This window comes from Perna viridis, chromosome 12, assembly GCF_037379345.1.
Source record: "Perna viridis isolate PV_CMFRI_1.1 ecotype Kerala chromosome 12, ASM3737934v1, whole genome shotgun sequence".
Classification (NCBI taxonomy): domain Eukaryota; kingdom Metazoa; phylum Mollusca; class Bivalvia; order Mytilida; family Mytilidae; genus Perna; species Perna viridis.
This window is the reverse complement of record NC_142456.1, coordinates 37,031,995-37,049,945: the sequence shown is the minus strand read 5'-3', so window position 1 is coordinate 37,049,945 and position 17,951 is coordinate 37,031,995. Positions and strand designations below refer to the sequence as shown.

The 17,951-nt window shown below is 33.0% G+C and overlaps 1 protein-coding gene across 7 annotated transcripts in view; it reads right to left on the bottom strand.

The window, feature by feature from the left end:
- Positions 1 to 8,689: 8,689 nt before the first annotated feature.
- Positions 8,690 to 17,951, bottom strand: part of LOC148602178 (serine/threonine-protein kinase mTOR-like) — a 62,506-nt gene continuing 53,244 nt past the window's right edge. For all 7 annotated transcript variants that reach the window (XM_088556901.1, XM_088556905.1, XM_088556907.1 and 4 more), the window contains 8 exons: positions 17,282 to 17,591; positions 16,206 to 16,341; positions 15,662 to 15,809; positions 14,892 to 15,014; positions 14,124 to 14,206; positions 13,339 to 13,486; positions 12,268 to 12,403; positions 8,690 to 10,385 (listed from right to left, as the gene is read on the bottom strand). In XM_088556901.1, coding sequence (XP_088413027.1) covers positions 10,045 to 10,385; positions 12,268 to 12,403; positions 13,339 to 13,486; positions 14,124 to 14,206; positions 14,892 to 15,014; positions 15,662 to 15,809; positions 16,206 to 16,341; positions 17,282 to 17,591 — 1,425 coding nt within the window. In that variant the 3' untranslated portion in view covers positions 8,690 to 10,044. The remainder of the gene's footprint in view (positions 10,386 to 12,267; positions 12,404 to 13,338; positions 13,487 to 14,123; positions 14,207 to 14,891; positions 15,015 to 15,661; positions 15,810 to 16,205; positions 16,342 to 17,281; positions 17,592 to 17,951) is intronic.

Here is a 17,951-nt window from a genome sequence, read left to right as displayed (position 1 = left end):
TAAAGGTATCATTTGAACGCTATGGCAAATATAAACTTATCAGTCATGAATCATCTTTTTTCCACTTTTTTTGTTAGACAGGTCTGCGGTTAACGAAGGTTCACAATACATCTAATCTGAGATTTAAGCAGGTTTAGACCGAAAACTGACTGATCCGGAGAACTGTCTAAACCGAACCTTGAATAAATACATTTAATCCGAGATAAAGATACTTTAAAGAAACCTCTAGTTTTTATCAGTTTCTGTATTTTTTAGGTTTGGTTTACACAGGTTTGGTTTACACAGGTTTCACAGCCTTCAAATAATAATAGAGTTTGATATGTTCATTAAACTTTATCTTTAAACATTTCTTACAGAATTTGTGATATAAATGACACATATGGTAAAATTACAGACAATTGATCTTTTTTTTATAATTTAATAATGTTCTTTCAGTGGGTAAAAATTATCTGCAAAAATGAGACATATATAGACAGACTGCAATAGGTATCGGCTACCTTAAAAGGACAAGATCCAATACAAATAATAATACAGTGAAACCTGTCTAAAACGAATCCAGAATAATCCGGATACCTGCTTAAACTAGACACTTTTTGAAGTCCCTCTGTATCAATTTGAATGTATTTTTAACCTTTGTAAATAGAACTCCTTTCTAAACCGGTGTATTTAAAGTCCGAAAGAGATTAGGTTTCACAGTAATTGTAGTGGTTTGTAAAAAAATATAATATACCTAAAATTTGAAATTAGAATTGAAATTGCTTAAGATAAAATATATATATAAAAAATGCCGTCGGTGAAATTTATTAAATACCAACACATTCACGAAGTTAATGCCAATAACATCTTAACATACAATTCGATCGCAAAAACATCTATAATTGATTACATGTTGTGCCTGTGGAGATCGTCAGTCTTTTTTTTTTTATCATGTAAGAAATTCAATTATGAGGGAATAACTTTAATCAGGCTGTCAAACTACCGTTTTTGTATCAAGTAAGTGAATACTGTAAAAATTTTTACGGTAATTGTTTTCCTACCTTTCTTCTTAGCAATCTGATTTAGATTTTCAGCTAATTTACATATTTGTCATGCATATGTTTTGTATACATGTATGACTGTCTGTGTGGGGGTCTATGTATGTATCACACCACAACACCGTGTGTAAAAATTATCATTTTGACATGGGAGTAATTTTCTCATTTGACTTGTTCAAGGATTTTCAATTACTCAAATAATTAACATCTACTTCTAATGTGTCAATTCTCAAAACAGAAAATATTGTGTCGTGCTTTTTATCAGTAGATTAACTGGTCTTATACGAACTTTGGAAATAAGACCAAAACAAGATTGTTGAGTTTTTCTTCAAATGAATTGCGAGATTTTAACTATGGCTCAATCGTTGAAAACGTCTGAAATATGTAAGTATTCGATACGAGATTCTACTTTTGACAATCTTGAAACAAGGCATACTTTAAAATAAAGACAAGTTTCATACTCGTATAGAATGGGTATATGTTGAACATCCATCACATGTGAAGTGAATTAAAAGAAACAGTATTAAGGCCAATTTATATCTTAAAAAAAGAGCTTTAACGGCCAGATATTTGCATGTGTAATCGATTTAGTGATATGAGTTACACATAAGCACAACGCATACCAAAATTGATATAAGCATATGTTTCCAAAATATATGATATAGATATTTTTTGTTTGTCCCGGTCATTTTGAAAAAATATTCAGGGTTAGCTTCGGAGATTCAATAGGTCAACGTCCATATCAAGAAATCAGTTTCAGTTAATAGCACTGTGTCCATGCATTACAGTAATAGTCTCTACCGAGATTTATAACTACAGTGTACGCTGTTTTTATGAAGATTGATTGATGTGTCATTCGACAAAATACCCATAAGTCCTTATCAACGATTATCTTAAATTGACAAAATGGTGTAAGTAAAAACAAATTTTCATGCCACTGTTAATGATATATATTTTTTGTATCATCGAATGATTAATCAAAAGGTAAATGTTTTGCTATCTTACTTCTTAGCAAAATGATTTAGATTTTACTCACTCATATTCATGCACGTGAACATATATATTTGTATCCATGTATTTGTGCGACTTCGTGTGTGGTGTGGGAATACGGAGCCTTGTCTGTATCACGCAACATCAAAGAATGTGAATACTGATTTTACATGTGACTGATTTTGTTGATATCTTCAAAAATGTCTATGCATACAGTGTAGTACCAACAACATCGACATATATCACAATTTTGGATAACATTTATGTCACGGCAGTTACTCAAATTCAACGGTCTACCAAGTTCCATTTTTTTTTATTAGTAGATTAAAATCTGTCCTTCTCAACAGACTCTACTACAAAAACTGGGAGCATGGACCAGTTTCATCTGTAGGGTAAACGTCCCCACATTTTTTTTCTGATTTTGAAAGGACTATTTTTTATCACTGCATCTCTGAAATTGACCAGAAAATTTTTAACAGAATGTCAGAAAAAAAAGGTTTTAGACAGTTATCAGTCCTCGAAATGTTCATTTTCAGTGCATTTCAAAAAGTTACAACTCGGTAAATCAAAATGATATTCAAAACTTAATTTGTTTTCCTTGATTCCAATGGTACTTTCAGTCATATAAAACTTTCAAAATAGTTTTTTTTATACCATGTTTCACTCACTGCCTGATACTTACAGACACTGACACTTAAATACAACGCAGTATTATACTTATTGTTTTTCAGGAGACGACTTTAAAGAGAATGAGGAACCTTACAATATTTCTTTTAATCAACCTTTCAATTCTTCTGATCATAATACAGAAAAAAAGCCTTTTTCGCGAAATTATTCAATTTCATATTGGCATACCTAGACTGATTCATTTCATATGGATTGACAAACATTTGAACGGTTCCGTAGGTATACCATATTACGATAGAAATAACATTGAAGAATGGAAGGCAATGAATCCTGATTTTGAAATTATTATCTGGAATACAGAATTAGTCAATGAAAAGTTTCCTGAGGTTGCAAAAATATTGAAAACTTTGCCAAGTGTCGCGTGGGTTTCAGATTTATTGAGATATAAAATTATGTATGAATATGGCGGTTTATATATTGATACAGATATCAGACCAATAAAGCCAGTTCACGAACTGTTACAACGTTATAAAAAATCTGGGTTTCTTGTATGTGAAAGACCGAGAACAAATGTTGTAGATATGACAGAACAGTGTAAATACATATGCAATGCTGTCATGTTCTCTAAACCTAAAAACATTGTCATGTTGGCTATGTTTGACGATGGTATTTCTAAAACTAGAAAAGCAATTCTAGATTTCAGCACAAACAAAACATCTTCTTTAACTTATAAAGCTAAGATCTATGGACCAGGACTTGTAACTGGCATTTTAAAGCGTAACCAATACGCTACTGTGACAATATTAGGTTCGGTTACTTTTTTCCCATGCGATTGGACAGCACGCTCAAAATGCATATATGAACACTTTAAAGACCAAAGCAACACGTATGCAATGCACGAATGGAAGAAAAGATGGTGAATTAGAAAACAAAAAATCGTTGTTAGTAATTCACATTGCTTAGAATAAATTGTGCTGCACTTGCATGTTGTTTCAATAAGTTTTTTTTCTAAATGATTGTGTATTGTTTAATGATAATAAGACTTATTTCGATCGAAAACTGAAATCAAATGATCTCGCCGAACGATATTCCTACATTTGGATCAGTTAACCGCATAAGAGTGTTGGAATAGTACAGCTAGTTGCGAAGTACAATTTGTTCCCATTGGAATGCTGACCGTTTGTTGAAGACGTGTCTACCGCACTGGACAAATATTTTGTAAACACATTTCTGATTGGATAAAAAAAAATTCCATCATCATATGGACCAAATGTATCAATGTGACTATGATGTGACCAACCTTTGTAAATGATTTATTCGTGGAATTATAATAGTAAAATTAAATTATAAGTAATGAATGTCATATTGTTCCGGTATATTTGAAATAACATCAATACCCCTGGTGCACACTTGGAAATAAACTGTTACATAGGTTATTAAGTGTGCACCATGTGATTGATGTATTTCTTCATAGACGGAATAAGTATAACAATTATATTCCGTTGACAACAGTAGTATAACAGTTATATTCCTTTGACGACAGAAGTATAACAGTTTTATTCATTTGACGACAGAAGTATAACATTTATATTTCTTTGACGACGGAAGTATAACAGTTAAATTCCTTTGACGACAGAAGTATAACAGTTATATTCCTTTCACGACAGTAGTATAACAGTTATATTCCTTTGACGACAGAAGTATAACAGTTATATTCATTTAACGACAGAAGTACAACAGTTATAATCCTTTGACAACAGAAGTATAACAGTTATATTCCTTTGACGACTTTTACAACGTTGTTTGTACTGCGTTATCAGTTTATAATATAGATTGTAGTGATTTACTGATTAGTTCCTGTGTAAAAAAAATAGATAATTCTCACTGTAAAATACATTCGGTAATTTCGATCTCAGACTTTCTCCCGCCAAATATGAACATGAATATGAATTCGTAGATCACAAAATTAAAATTTATGTTGAAAAATAAAACAAGAAGACCTAAAGATTTAAAGGGAGCGCGGAACAAGTTGCGCTCTCTCATTAAATCTGGGCGTTTTAATTTATAATCCTTATTATTATTCATCTCAATAATTATCCGATACTATATATTTTCTTTTATGTTTATTCGCATTGAAGCACCCATCCTCTTATGACATTTTTGTTTAAAACAAAATTTATTTGCCGGTAGGAAAGAGTTTTGTATACAATCATTTGACACTCGTGTTATTTCACTGACTTGATGGAGTTAAGCAATGGCAAGCCGTTGTTGAATTTATTTCTCATTCATTAACTATGCATCAACATGTTAATTAATATTTATCAACATGTGTATAATTTAATTATTGATATCAATAAATTACAGAATTATAACATGTTGATAACATTAGTTAACATGTTGAATCATTTACTGATATCAATAAATTGAATGAATTAATACCATATTAATAAATATTTATGAACATATTCTTAAAACATACATGCTTTTTAAAACGCGAACTTTATAACAATATCAAACATTTTTGTGATCATAACTATACCATCTATTGATAAGCTCTTTATTACAACATGTAAATGATTCATCTATTTATTGAAATCAATAATTAATTATTATATGTTAATAAATATTCATTAACGTATGAAAAATAAAATTTAGAAAACTGAAGTTTGAATGCTTTACAAAAAATGGCGGTTAAAAACACCATGTACGTAGTTGATCAGGCATACAGTGACAGTATTCTCTTGAAGGATCGGCATTGATGTTGACTTCTTTATCTTTTACAAAATATTAGGCGTGCTTTGTTTTTCGTCTTTCTTGAAGTGTTGTCCAGTTCTAACATATGGTTGACTTACTTATCGTACTTAACATTTTTTGGGTGGAATTTCATCATGCATTTAGATTTCCAGTCGGCCAACTTATCTAGCTTTTCTTCAACGTGTTGTTACGGGCAAAAAAATGTGTTGCATAATGTTGTTGGTAATCATGTGCTCCGTTAATTTACACCAGATGCATGTAAGTGATATTGATCTGTAGTTGATGGGTTCAAACTTTTGACCTTTCTTGAAAACCGGACATGCATCAGCTGATTTTCATGTTGATGGTACTTCCCCAGTTTCATATAATATTTTTAACATCAGTAGAAGTATCGGTGCAATATCATCTGATAGTGCCTTGAAGATCCTGGGTGAGATATTATCAGGACCTGCAGCTTTGTTTCGATTTAGTCTAAGAGCAGCTTTTTCATTTCTTCCAGAGTAATTTGGGTATCGGGTGCTGTTTCCAAGTATCTAGACATGGCACATCTTTCTTTAAATTGAGATTCAGTTAGGTCCTCTTTCCCAGAGAAGACTTGTTGGAACTTGAGTCTAGGATATTCAACTTTCTCTGCTGGGTTATCATAAAGTAAGCCAGCTGAGTGTTGGTATACTACTCCCATCAGATCTCTAATGCTCGATGTAGGTCCAAAATGTCAACAAGGAATAACATAGCAGATTTGAATCTCTACCTAGATTATATCTTCGTGGTACGTTTTTCCTGCAGCATTATGTTTTTACAAGAGTAATCAAGGGAACCAAGGTTATAGCGGTAATCAAAAGAATGTAATCCAGGGACAAAGACCAGACATGGAAAACAGACACACACAACAAAGAACACAAAGCAATCAAAATTACACATACAAAGTAACAAAAGCAAATGAGCAACTCGGACTCCACTAAAAACTTGGAGCATGGACCAGGTGCACCGGTAGGGTAAGCGTCCTCTGCTTTTCTAGAAACATCCGCCGAGTTGTTCATAAAAAGTCAAGTCCGAGGTGGACAAACGAGGGAAGGAAAACTATGACCCGTTGAATAAATCAGTTTCCATGGTGCTGATGGGTACACCATAACGATCCACGAGTTCATGATAACGACCATAAAACTTCTGTAGTGATGACTTTAATCTTGTAGCAACATTACCCTGTTCCAGAAGCCTATTTGTTAGAGTTCTAGCGCGATACAAAAAGTCTGCGTAGTTTCGGCAAACTCTGGCATAACTTATGAGTTGTGATATGAAAACTCCTTACGCAGGAGCCGAAGGGATGTTGCCACAGATGAAAGGAAAGTTGACAATTCTGAATGAAAAGTCATCACGTTTGTCGTAAAGTGTGGTCAATAGTTTTCCTTTACCATCGATTTCTAAGTGTAGGTCAAGATATGAGGCCGACTTCACAGTGTCTGTAGTATCCTTTATCTCAAGTTCTTTTGGGTAGATGCGATGTATCAAATTCCCGAAATTAGGATTGTTTAAAGATAACACGTCATCTATATAGCGGAAACTGAGATTGAAGGATCTAGCCAAACAATATTCTTTCTTTCTGATCAGATCAGCTATTAAGTCAGCCTCATAAGAGTGAAGGAATAGGTCAGCTAATAAAGGAGCACAATTTGTTCCCATTGGAATGCCGACCGTTTGTTGAAAAACACGTCCACCACACTGGACAAATATGTTGTCGATTAAAAATTCCAGCATTTTGTAAACATCTTCCTCTGCATATTTGGAAAATGATTTGGAATTATTTCTTACAAAGTATGAGGAATCTCTACCAAGAACTATATATTTGTATCTAGGTGTACCATCTTTTTTGGAAAAACAACGTTGTATAATGTTTTAAGTCGGGACTTCAACCGAGCATGGGGAATAGAAGTATACAGTGTTGAAAAATCATAGGTTTTAATGCTATTATATTCAGACAACAGTCTTGAACTGATTGTCTCCAAAAGATCTTTCGAATTTTTCAGGATCCACATTGAATTAATACCACTACGGGAGTAACAAGTGTTGTGGTAGGACTGTAGACCCTCTTTGACAGTTGTGAGTATAGAAGTTAAAAGTTTTGAAAGAAGTTTGGTGGTACATTTTGCAGATCCAGCTATGAAACGTTGTTTGTATGGATTCTTGTGAAGTTTAGGTATGAACATTGATTGATGTACTTAACACCAACACATGCCTTGTTATCGAATTTCTAATTATTAAGGAAAAAGTAGAATCATATTCTCCATCCACTCTTAATCGTAAAATTGTTTTTATCTAACTTCAAGTCTGTCTACTAGGTTGTTGTTTGATACTCTTTTTCAGAAAGTACCATCCCCTAAAAAGTGGGGGGAAGCAAAAATTAGTACATTGCAAATCATCAATACATTTACTGTATCCTCAAGAACCATAATTTGAATTCCCTTTTCCATCAAGATAATTGAATACAGAGACAGAACTACTAAACTAAATACCCGAATGACTTACAGGGGGCATTTCATAAAATCAAATAATGCTAAGTATACAATGGGCAACAAATTACATAACACCTAGTATTCATGGGTAAAAAATCACACATGAAATACTGTTTGCAAGATCACAAAATAACTTACACCCCTACCGCACCCCCTGAAAGTATAAACATATATAATCGGTAAGTTAAATTATCACCTTTTGGAATCTTCCAATAGCAAGTATATTCCTTTAGGCATATCTACATTTGACATTTAATCATGTTAATATCATTATGTTAAGTTAAGAATTTAAAGTGGAGTGGAACTACTATAGAAGTCAAGAACTCAGACTTAAAGAGTTGTGGCACTGGAGTGGAACTACTATAGAAGTTAAGAACTCAGACTTAAAGAGTTGTGACACTGGAGTGGAACTACTATAGAAGTTAAGAACTCAGACTTAAGTATTTCTTAAAGAGTTGTGGTACTGGAGTCTAAATCCAGTGATGCAAAGATCAAATAATATTTTCAGAGGAAGCATCCTTTAGTGAAATTTTACTGTCAGATCAGTGGGGTTTTTTCATGCATGTTTCTGATTTTTCTCATTTTGCCTGATTCTTACAAATACTTACACTTAACATGTAAAACTCTAAAGTTGGATTTTCTCCCTTCATTATTCTTTCATGCACATCTACATATGATACCCAACTTCCCTATGAAATGTCGTCAGATATAAAGACAAGATGATTTCTATACACCCTTCCAAAATTTGTTTGGGGGGGGGGGCATAAAATCATATTATACAGCAAACATTAGTACTTTATTCATATATACATTACATATGCAACTGCTCTCTCATCAATAAACAAAACCATAAAAATCAACAACACAAAATTAATCTTCTTAGTAAAAATATACATGATATATATATATACACAACAAATCGTAACCAATAATAGAAAAATCTACTAAGAGAAAATTTCAAATGATCTGGATAATAACAGCTAAAGCACATGATACAAATCCTCTTTTCTGAAATTAGTTTACCATTACTATAAAACTTAATATCAGGAAACAATGAAAATATGAAAAGGGAGGTTTATTTCTTAAAAATAAACAGTATCAAAGTATGTGCAATTAATAGAATCTATCTAAGCCTTGAATCATTCATGTGTCCATCATTTCCAAATCTAAGCAAACAGTACAATACATATTTTAATATGACATAAAATTATATGATTTATCTACTTTTGTTTCCTAGTGTTTGTTTCAATTTTTTTTCCTATAAAATAAAGTTAAAGAATTTTAACAATGCATGTTTACAATACAAGTTGTCAAACAGTCAGAGTTGCTTAGGAAATCCTTTCAATCTGTTTTTAAAGCTTGCACAATTTTTATATTGTACAGAAATGTACATGTTTTGTGTACAGTACCTGAACTGATTTTTTCAACTATAATTGCTATCCATCATTGATCCATCACACCAATCCTTTAAACCAGTGATTGTTCCCTTCAAACATCTAGTGACCGCTGATTGAATTGCTTCAGTTTGCCATTTTTATAGATAATACTTTGGAAATTATACAAATTCAGATATCAATACATTTCTTTTTCTTTTACATTTCCCTTTTCAATAAATGGGGATTTAATATGTTTAATTCAAGGAGATTTTAATATGGCACTGCATTGGATTAGTTCCAACGATAACTCTGAAATTACAATGAACAAATCACTTGTAACTTTGTAAGACGAAACTATGATCAGAACAGTCTCAGCTTTATAAAACCGCCGGCAATCATTCACTTATTAGTCATCAACCTGTCAAACAGTTGCGTTAATCAGTTCAAAAACTGTATATACCAAAACAAATCAAGCAGGGACAGAATTTATGTAGGATGGAAAAGAGCGATTTAAATTACCAGACAAAATTAAAGAAAATCCCCCCCCAATATTATCTAATGGATGTGTTACAAAACCAGATGATAAAGGTCACATCCAAACAATATTTTAAACACATTCAAGTGTCAGGCAGTTTGCGATACATCTTAACTTTCAGCAGAACCTTCTATACTGAAATCAACAAAAACGTAAATGCAAACACTAGTCTGCCTATTCATTAAAACATGATTTTGCACTTATATATTTTCTCCACACTACCAAAATGGACACCAGCCAATGTAACACTGGCATAAGTTTTCATGAGAAGTGGCCTGTTTGATCAATAATTCAACTTGAGTTGCCACGTCAATGGGTTCTTCTGTTGGGAAATCTTTTCCAGTCAATTTATCTCTCACCCTTTGAACTATTTGTATAGCTTTCTTATTTAAGACTTCAGAAGTTGGATTATCTCCCCCTGCTGGATTTGCTGGTCCTGCAGGAACTGACTTTTTAGCAGTACCAGTCTGGGCAATATCTTCCAGAATATCTGCAGATTGATCCTGACTTCCAGCAAAGGAACCAGAATGGGCAGCTTTAGTCTTTGTTTTTACAGTAGCTGAAAGTGAGTTAAGAGAAGTCATTAATGTCAAAGAAATAAGCAAAACAATGAAGGCATTAACAAACTATAAATGATGATAAAAAATAGTATGAGAAAGGCCTGAAGTAAGCTAGCAAAGCATTTAGTACATTTCCTTTTAAATAAAATGGATTTCAAGTCATCTACAGTGGAAGTACTATTGTTCGTGGGGTATCAATTTCAGTGGTTTTCGTGGGTAGGCCAAACCAAGAAATTCGCTTCCCAACAAAAAGGAAATTTTCATAGATGTGTTTACTGAAAACCTCAAAACCACAAATTCAAGAATCCACAAACTTGTGTTTCTTCCCTAATCCACAAAAATTGGTATCCACGAATTAAAGTACTTTCACAGTACCATTTTTGTTAAATTTGATATAGGCATAATTCCATCTGTGGTAGCCGGCAAAAGATATTCATAATACATGTATGTATGTATTCGTAATTTTATCAGTCAAACAGTTTCAGGAACTTCGAAGAATTCCTTGTTTTACCATAAACAAACATACTTTTTTTTTTAAATCTGCAAGGAGTTCCGATCAAATAAAGTCCATGGATCTGTGAGGTGTACGAATTATAGCTACTCTGATATTTTGCAATTTAGAAATACACTGAAAACTGCTTAAACCAAACACTGAATTCATATCAATGTCAATACATTTTTAAAAGTGGTTAACTTTAGACAGGATAGGCTGGTTTCACTGTACAAAAAAACTCTAGAAGAAAATGTGTAACAATGCTCTGATTAATCTGACTGCTATGAAAAGTGAGTGTCTACACAATTAAAGACCTTCATCAAACTTGCACAACCATTGCTAATTTATTTTGCTGTCCACTAATTTCCCCTCAATTGACTTTTCTTTGTATGACCCTCTCGGCCAGCAATAATGAAAACCTGGTCATTATGCTGAGGCATGGTCAATGTTTATCTTGGTGATTATACCTTCACGAGTTGACTCGTTTATCTCATGTTAAGTATGGCACCATTATCAATATCGTCCCACACACCTAAAATACCCGTGCCCCATTTACCCCCTCTCAGCACCCCTATTGACCTTCTTCATAATTCCAAAAACCCTGATGAAATTTTAATAATCAACTATCTTTACATGTAATAAGCATTGCAATACAATTGTAACTTCTCATTTCCTTTGAGAACTAGGTGTATTTAGGACAAGTTTATAGTACTTGATGACAACCCCTATTTTTTATCGTATTCCATGGAAATGACCCCTAAAACCCTGAACTTTGTGAAATTTAAACATTTGTAAAATGGAGATATTCATAATCTGTACAGATAATTTGCAGTCATAATTCATATAATACGGAGAACCCATAAAGTAAACACCTCTGATATTTTAAAAATTTAACAAATCTGCTATTTGTCTAGCACATTATGCACTCCACCTGTGCCCCTCTATTTTCAGACCTACCTAGAACATTATTTCAGCAATACCTATTAAATGTACCATGCCAGCTATTCATGAAATCTGATTGGTCAATTAAGATATGATACCAACCCCACATATCAAAACTGAACTTAATCTGTATTTCATGGTCCACAGCATTGTATTGGAATTAATAACAGTTTTGTTTTGTGGCATTTTTAACATCAATGTAACAGACAAATTGGCTAAAAAATGTAAAATTAATCCTTATGTAGCTCTATTGTAACTAAATGATCAGGGTTACAAAAGAATGAAAAACATTTCAGTTTCTGAAAACCAATAAAAATCACTTACTACATTTGTATCCCTGCTGTTGCTAGAACTAGTTTAAGTGAGAGCTATTTAACTACAGCACATTACATGTTTATTGCTGGATGAAAACCTAGTTATTTTAATTTAAACTGGCCTCGACTTACTGTCCATGAGCCTCCAGTTCAACAAGGGATCATAAACAAATGCCTCCAATACCGCCATTAGACTGTCTTTATGTTCCCGTAAAACTTCCATGACACTTTCACATGTCATACGGTAGTTACCATCAATTCCTGTCACCTATGTAAGAAAAATTTAACTAATTTACAATAGAAAACTTGCAGGAAGGTTGAACATGAATAAAGTCATTCAGAATGGATTAGGCCACTTTATCTATTCAAGACGGTGGTGAGGTTGAGTTGGTATAGGTAAACATCATTTAAAAAATACTAATAAACTACCTTATTTCTTTAACAACAAAAAAACTGTAAGTTATGCTTACTTAATGGATAAACCTCCACTTCCAATGTTGGAAAGTGACAAAGTTCATGTTTAGCTATGCAAAAAAGAAGAGGAGGGGCACATCTCTAATCATAATTAATAATGATTGTGTTAAAATGTCATTACATTCCATTTAGTAGAAGTTACAGATAAGAGGAAGGTACCCCTCTGAGTAACAAAAGTTAGGTCAGACGTATGAAAGTATCACCTGTATCACTATATACCACCAGTTCATCAAATGGTCATATACGGTGATATTACAGATACCTGTTCAAGTTGAAATATCATACTGTCAGAGTACTATTTTTCGTGGGATGCCAATTTTCATTGGTTGGTGAAACCACAAAATATGGTTCCCAATGAAAAGTAAATTCCCATTGATGTGTATACTGAAAACCTCAAAACCATGAATTCAAGAATCCTTGAATGTGTGCTTCTTCCATAATCCACAAAAATTGGTATCCACGAATTAAAGATCTTTCACAGTATCTGACAACTCTCATACGACTTGCACAACTTGCAGCCTAAATTCAGCATACAAGTACATACCATGATCTTTGAAATTTTATTTTCAAATCTGTCAAATCTGGTTTCTTAAAACTTGAGGGTCCTAAAGTATCATCCTCATAATATAAAAAGAACATCCATTTCAGTAAATTAAGTAAGTTTTCTAATGGTATTGAGAACAAATGTTTGGTTCGTCATTTGTTTATGAATTTAAGTTTTAATCGTACTTCCATAGCATTGATCAACATCCTTGTCAATCTGAATGGAATCTTCTCAGGAAATTTCTCTCTCACCATGGCAACTTCAAAACAATCACCGAAGTCTATATGGATGATTTTACCACTCATACGATCCAGCATCAGGTTCGACGGATGCCTAAAATAGATTCATCAGTTAAAGTTCAAAGAGTAATCAAAGGAACCAAGGTTATAGCAGTAATCAAAAGAATGTAATCCAGGGACAAAGACCAGACATGGAAAACAGACACACACAACAAAGAACACAAAGCAACCAAAATCACACATACAAAGTAACAAAAGCAAATGAGCAACTCGAACTCCACTAAAAACTGGGAGCATAAAATAGCTTCAATAAGATATTCACTTGTATCAATGATTTGACCCAAATATATAGATTCAAATTAGTGTCATTAAAGTGCAATTATTGTCTTTATTCTGCAAAATCCAATTTAAAAAATTCCTTTTTCATCCAAAAAAATATATTTGATTCAAAGCAATGACATCCTGACAAACGAAAAAAAAATGTAACATTTGTGATATCATAGAAAAAGACTAAATTTAGTCAGTTTCAATACATCAGTTATAAATATACCATCAATGCATTTTACTGCTTAGGTAGAATGGTTGATATATAAAAGTAATGATGTTTCAGCCATTGCAGAAATGCATCTATGATTAACGGTTCTTTCAAGGAACTAATTATCTGTCACCCAGATCAAAAACATATCCTACCATTGACATAACAGCTAAAGAAGAATATCATTATAAATTACCTGTCACCCAGACCTAGGACATATCCCACCATTGACATAACAGCTAAGGATCTAGTGTAGTTAGTTCTCCTATCAAACCATACCTAAAATAAAAGTTTAAAAGACAGCTGACCAAAAGCATGTACATGTAGTTCCCACCATTCTAGGCAGCTATTATACTGACAAAAAACAAAAACATGGTATTGGAAGTGTTGAATTATCAATATGCTATAAAGTCTTAACAGTAAAACATGGATGACCAATACATGTCTGGACATGCATCAATAATCTTTAATTTTACAGACAGACAGGTGGTCAGAAAGGAGCAGCTTCTACATCTGCTGTCACTATTGGTGACACAAGTAAAAACACAGAGTTTCATTTTAACAACCACCTGAGCCAGATATTGGATTATTCTACTTTTATATCATATGTATATAAATCTCAGTGTACAAACAACAGGTAAGAAATGTAATACACTACAATATCTCCTGAATGATCCCTAAGTGCGTGTCAACTAACCTCAGACCTATTTATGCATGTGAACTTACCTCAGACCTAACTGTGCATGTGTATTAATACAGCACTTGAATGGTATCAGTTTCCTACTTACACTACGCACCATCCACCATTCCACATAGAAATATGCCCACATTAGGACTCTTATACCATAAAATTTTGGCTATAAAAAGATCTACACTTCTGTCCAAACTTCTGGGAATAAACTATAAAACTTCAGTCTAACCACCCTATCCACCTCTTTGTGTATACATTCATGTGTGTACTAACCTCTGAACTAGGACTCTTATACCACAGAATTTTGGCTAGGTCATCTCCTTGTGTGTGTTCTAATGCATGTTCAAAAACTTCTACTTTTTGCATTAGGGTTAAATGATCATAATCTGGAGCCATCTGAAAAAAAGATTATGAACATCAACGTTTTATTGAAGCAGACACAACAATGCATGCCTTGCAAAAGTAAATAGTCAAAAGATAATATCAATTTCTTTCAAATGCAGAGAATTATTAGCAAAATGTTTAAAATTGAAATAAGATTAAAATACATATCAGAAAATCTTCTTATAATTTGTGTTTACAATATAATCTTTCCTTGCGAGAAGCACTTTCTGTATGTTAAGGATAAAAGTCACAAACATGAAAAGTGAGAATGATTTTTTTCTAAAAGGACCAACTTCTTGAATTTTTGTTTAATTCTTCGGCATTATCTTTATTGGCTCAACTCTATAAACCCACCCCTTTTTGAGAAAAAAAAAAAGACAACTCATTTTTAAAAGAGTAATCAAGGGAACCAAGGTTATAGCAGTAAGCAAAAGATTGTAATCCAGGGACCACGACAAGACATGGAAAACAGACATACACAACAAAGAACATAAAGTAACTAAAATCTTACATAAAAAGTCACAAAAGCAAATGAGCAACTCAGACTCCAATAAAAAGTGAGAGCACGGACCAGGTGCACTGGTAGGGTAAGTGTCCTCTGCTTTTCTAGAAACAACCGCCAAAAAAAATCTACATTGACAGAAACATGAATAATTTACCCTCAGCATTAGTCTGTGTTCAATATTCAACAAAATCTTCTTCTTCTCTCTGTAATCTCTGATCAACAAGTGTAACGTGTCACAGTGTGGTACCCAACCAATCAAACCAGAGTTTGTCGACAGTGGAATCACAGAAAATCTCTGAATCCTACAAATTACAAACGTATTTATTTAATGTTAGTATCTTAAGTACAAAATTTGTCAAAGTGGAAATTTCGGACAATTTGCATATCTCTGTATAAAAATTCTACCACTTCTTCAAGTTTTATGAGAATCAAGCAAGTAATAAGGAAGAATTTGTGGAAAACATCATGTCATCCAATTTCAATTCCAATTTATTTCATACTGGACAAGGTATGGGCAGCAAAAATGGTAAAAAATACATTAATACAAAATAATATAAAAGAACAAACTACTTAAAATCTAACAGAGTAGAACTAACAGATATTCTGTATTGAGGAACATTTGTTTTGAGGCATTAACGTTTCACTATATGAAGTCTGACATGGAGACAGACATCATTGTAAAACTGATTAAATCTTACGTCAGATTCCTTCGGAATGTTTCAGTATTCTGTAAGAGAAGTGAATTGACCAATCTAAACAGCTGCATGACACGTTCATCCTGTCTTAAGTCTTCATGTCCTTTAAGTAAAAACATATACTCCTGACCATTGCTTCCTGCAAAAATAAAAACATCAGGATGTACACACCTAAACGTGCTACATACAATAATCACAAGGGAGCGTGGGTAGGCCAACGCGTGAAAATGGGTCTGTCACTTGAAAATGGTCATTTTGTCCATTTCTGGTCATTATTTGCTACCTGTGGGGTTCAACTGGAACAAATCAGAAACCAAAGCACATTCATCCTACAGCCTGTAGACTGTGAAAGCTACTGAAGCCAAAAAAAGTGTGTTACAGTCACGAGCGGGGGGGTCAGGAACCCCCTGAAGGGTCATTCATGTGAAAAATTGAGGATTTTTTCCAATTTTTGGCCTCTTTGTCCTAAAACTGGAAGTAGTCAATACAAGGGGTTGACATCAAAATGGTGGTGACAGAAATCATTCGTATTTAGTTTCCAGATGAAATAGAGTACTACAGATTTTGCTCAGTCCTAGAAATGAACCCTAACCCCAATAAAATCTCATTTTTTTTCGACAGTGGAAACTCATGACCTCTTCTTTTAGCTTTCAAGTCATTAATTATTAACTAACTCTATATGAGATAGCCTCATTTTAAAGCACGGTCACACTGCTTGCAGATGGACACAAGTAAAAGTAGATTAAATTGATAGATCAGATTGCTTGTTTTTTTAGATATAAACATTTGAAATTTGGCAGGAAAATGATTTGTCTTGATTTTCCATAGGTTTTGTTTTCTAGCGATTTAAAAAACCAAAGAAACAAACATGGATTAAATAAAATCTTCTCTTATAACATTTTAAAGTGTGTTTAATGAAATTATGAAAAGAAAATTGGTGGAGGTCACTAGGCAAAAAATATAATAGCTATGAAATGGATAAAACCAAAAGAGTCAAAAAATCTGATCAAGATAACATTGTAAAGATTTCACAAATTATTACAATACTAAGATTTACCAAACACATTAATAAAACATACCAAAAATACTCAGTTTCCTTGGCCTCTGTTTAGATGTGATGACCTGCATTGAACTCTGAACTTTTCTTATTTTGACAATTGGCTGGCTAGGATCATAGGTTCCTGGTACAGCAATATCAAGGTCTTGGCATCGTAAAAGTTTTGGTGAGACGTACTGCAGTTCTAACGACGTAAGCTGTGGTAATTGTTTTGATATCCTCCTGAAGACATGATAATATAGATCCCAGGCCTGTGTTAAGTCTTTCACATTCCCAGATCTTTGGTACTTCTTACACCAGTCTTGTGCCTCCATTAAATCTCTGCCATATGCCTTAAAATTTATAAGGAAATAAATTGTTACTAATTTCAATAAAAGAATAAAAAATGACTATATTGTACCAACTGAGTAGAGAATTGAATACATATAACTATAATATTCCCTACTAAAGACTATTGTTAAGTAATAATTATCAATTGAATGCTGTAAACCGAGAAATATTTACGCTGTATTTTTTTTTTTTTTGTGGTTTCTGCTATAACATGTACAAATCTGCTTTTGAGTAATTTTAAACTGGTGATCATTCATCAAATTGTATTGTAATGTTCTTCAAAGAAAATATCTGCAACAGTATGATTTCTTTTAATTACGGATCATCTTGGTGCAGAAATAGCAAAAATTAAACTGCTGCGA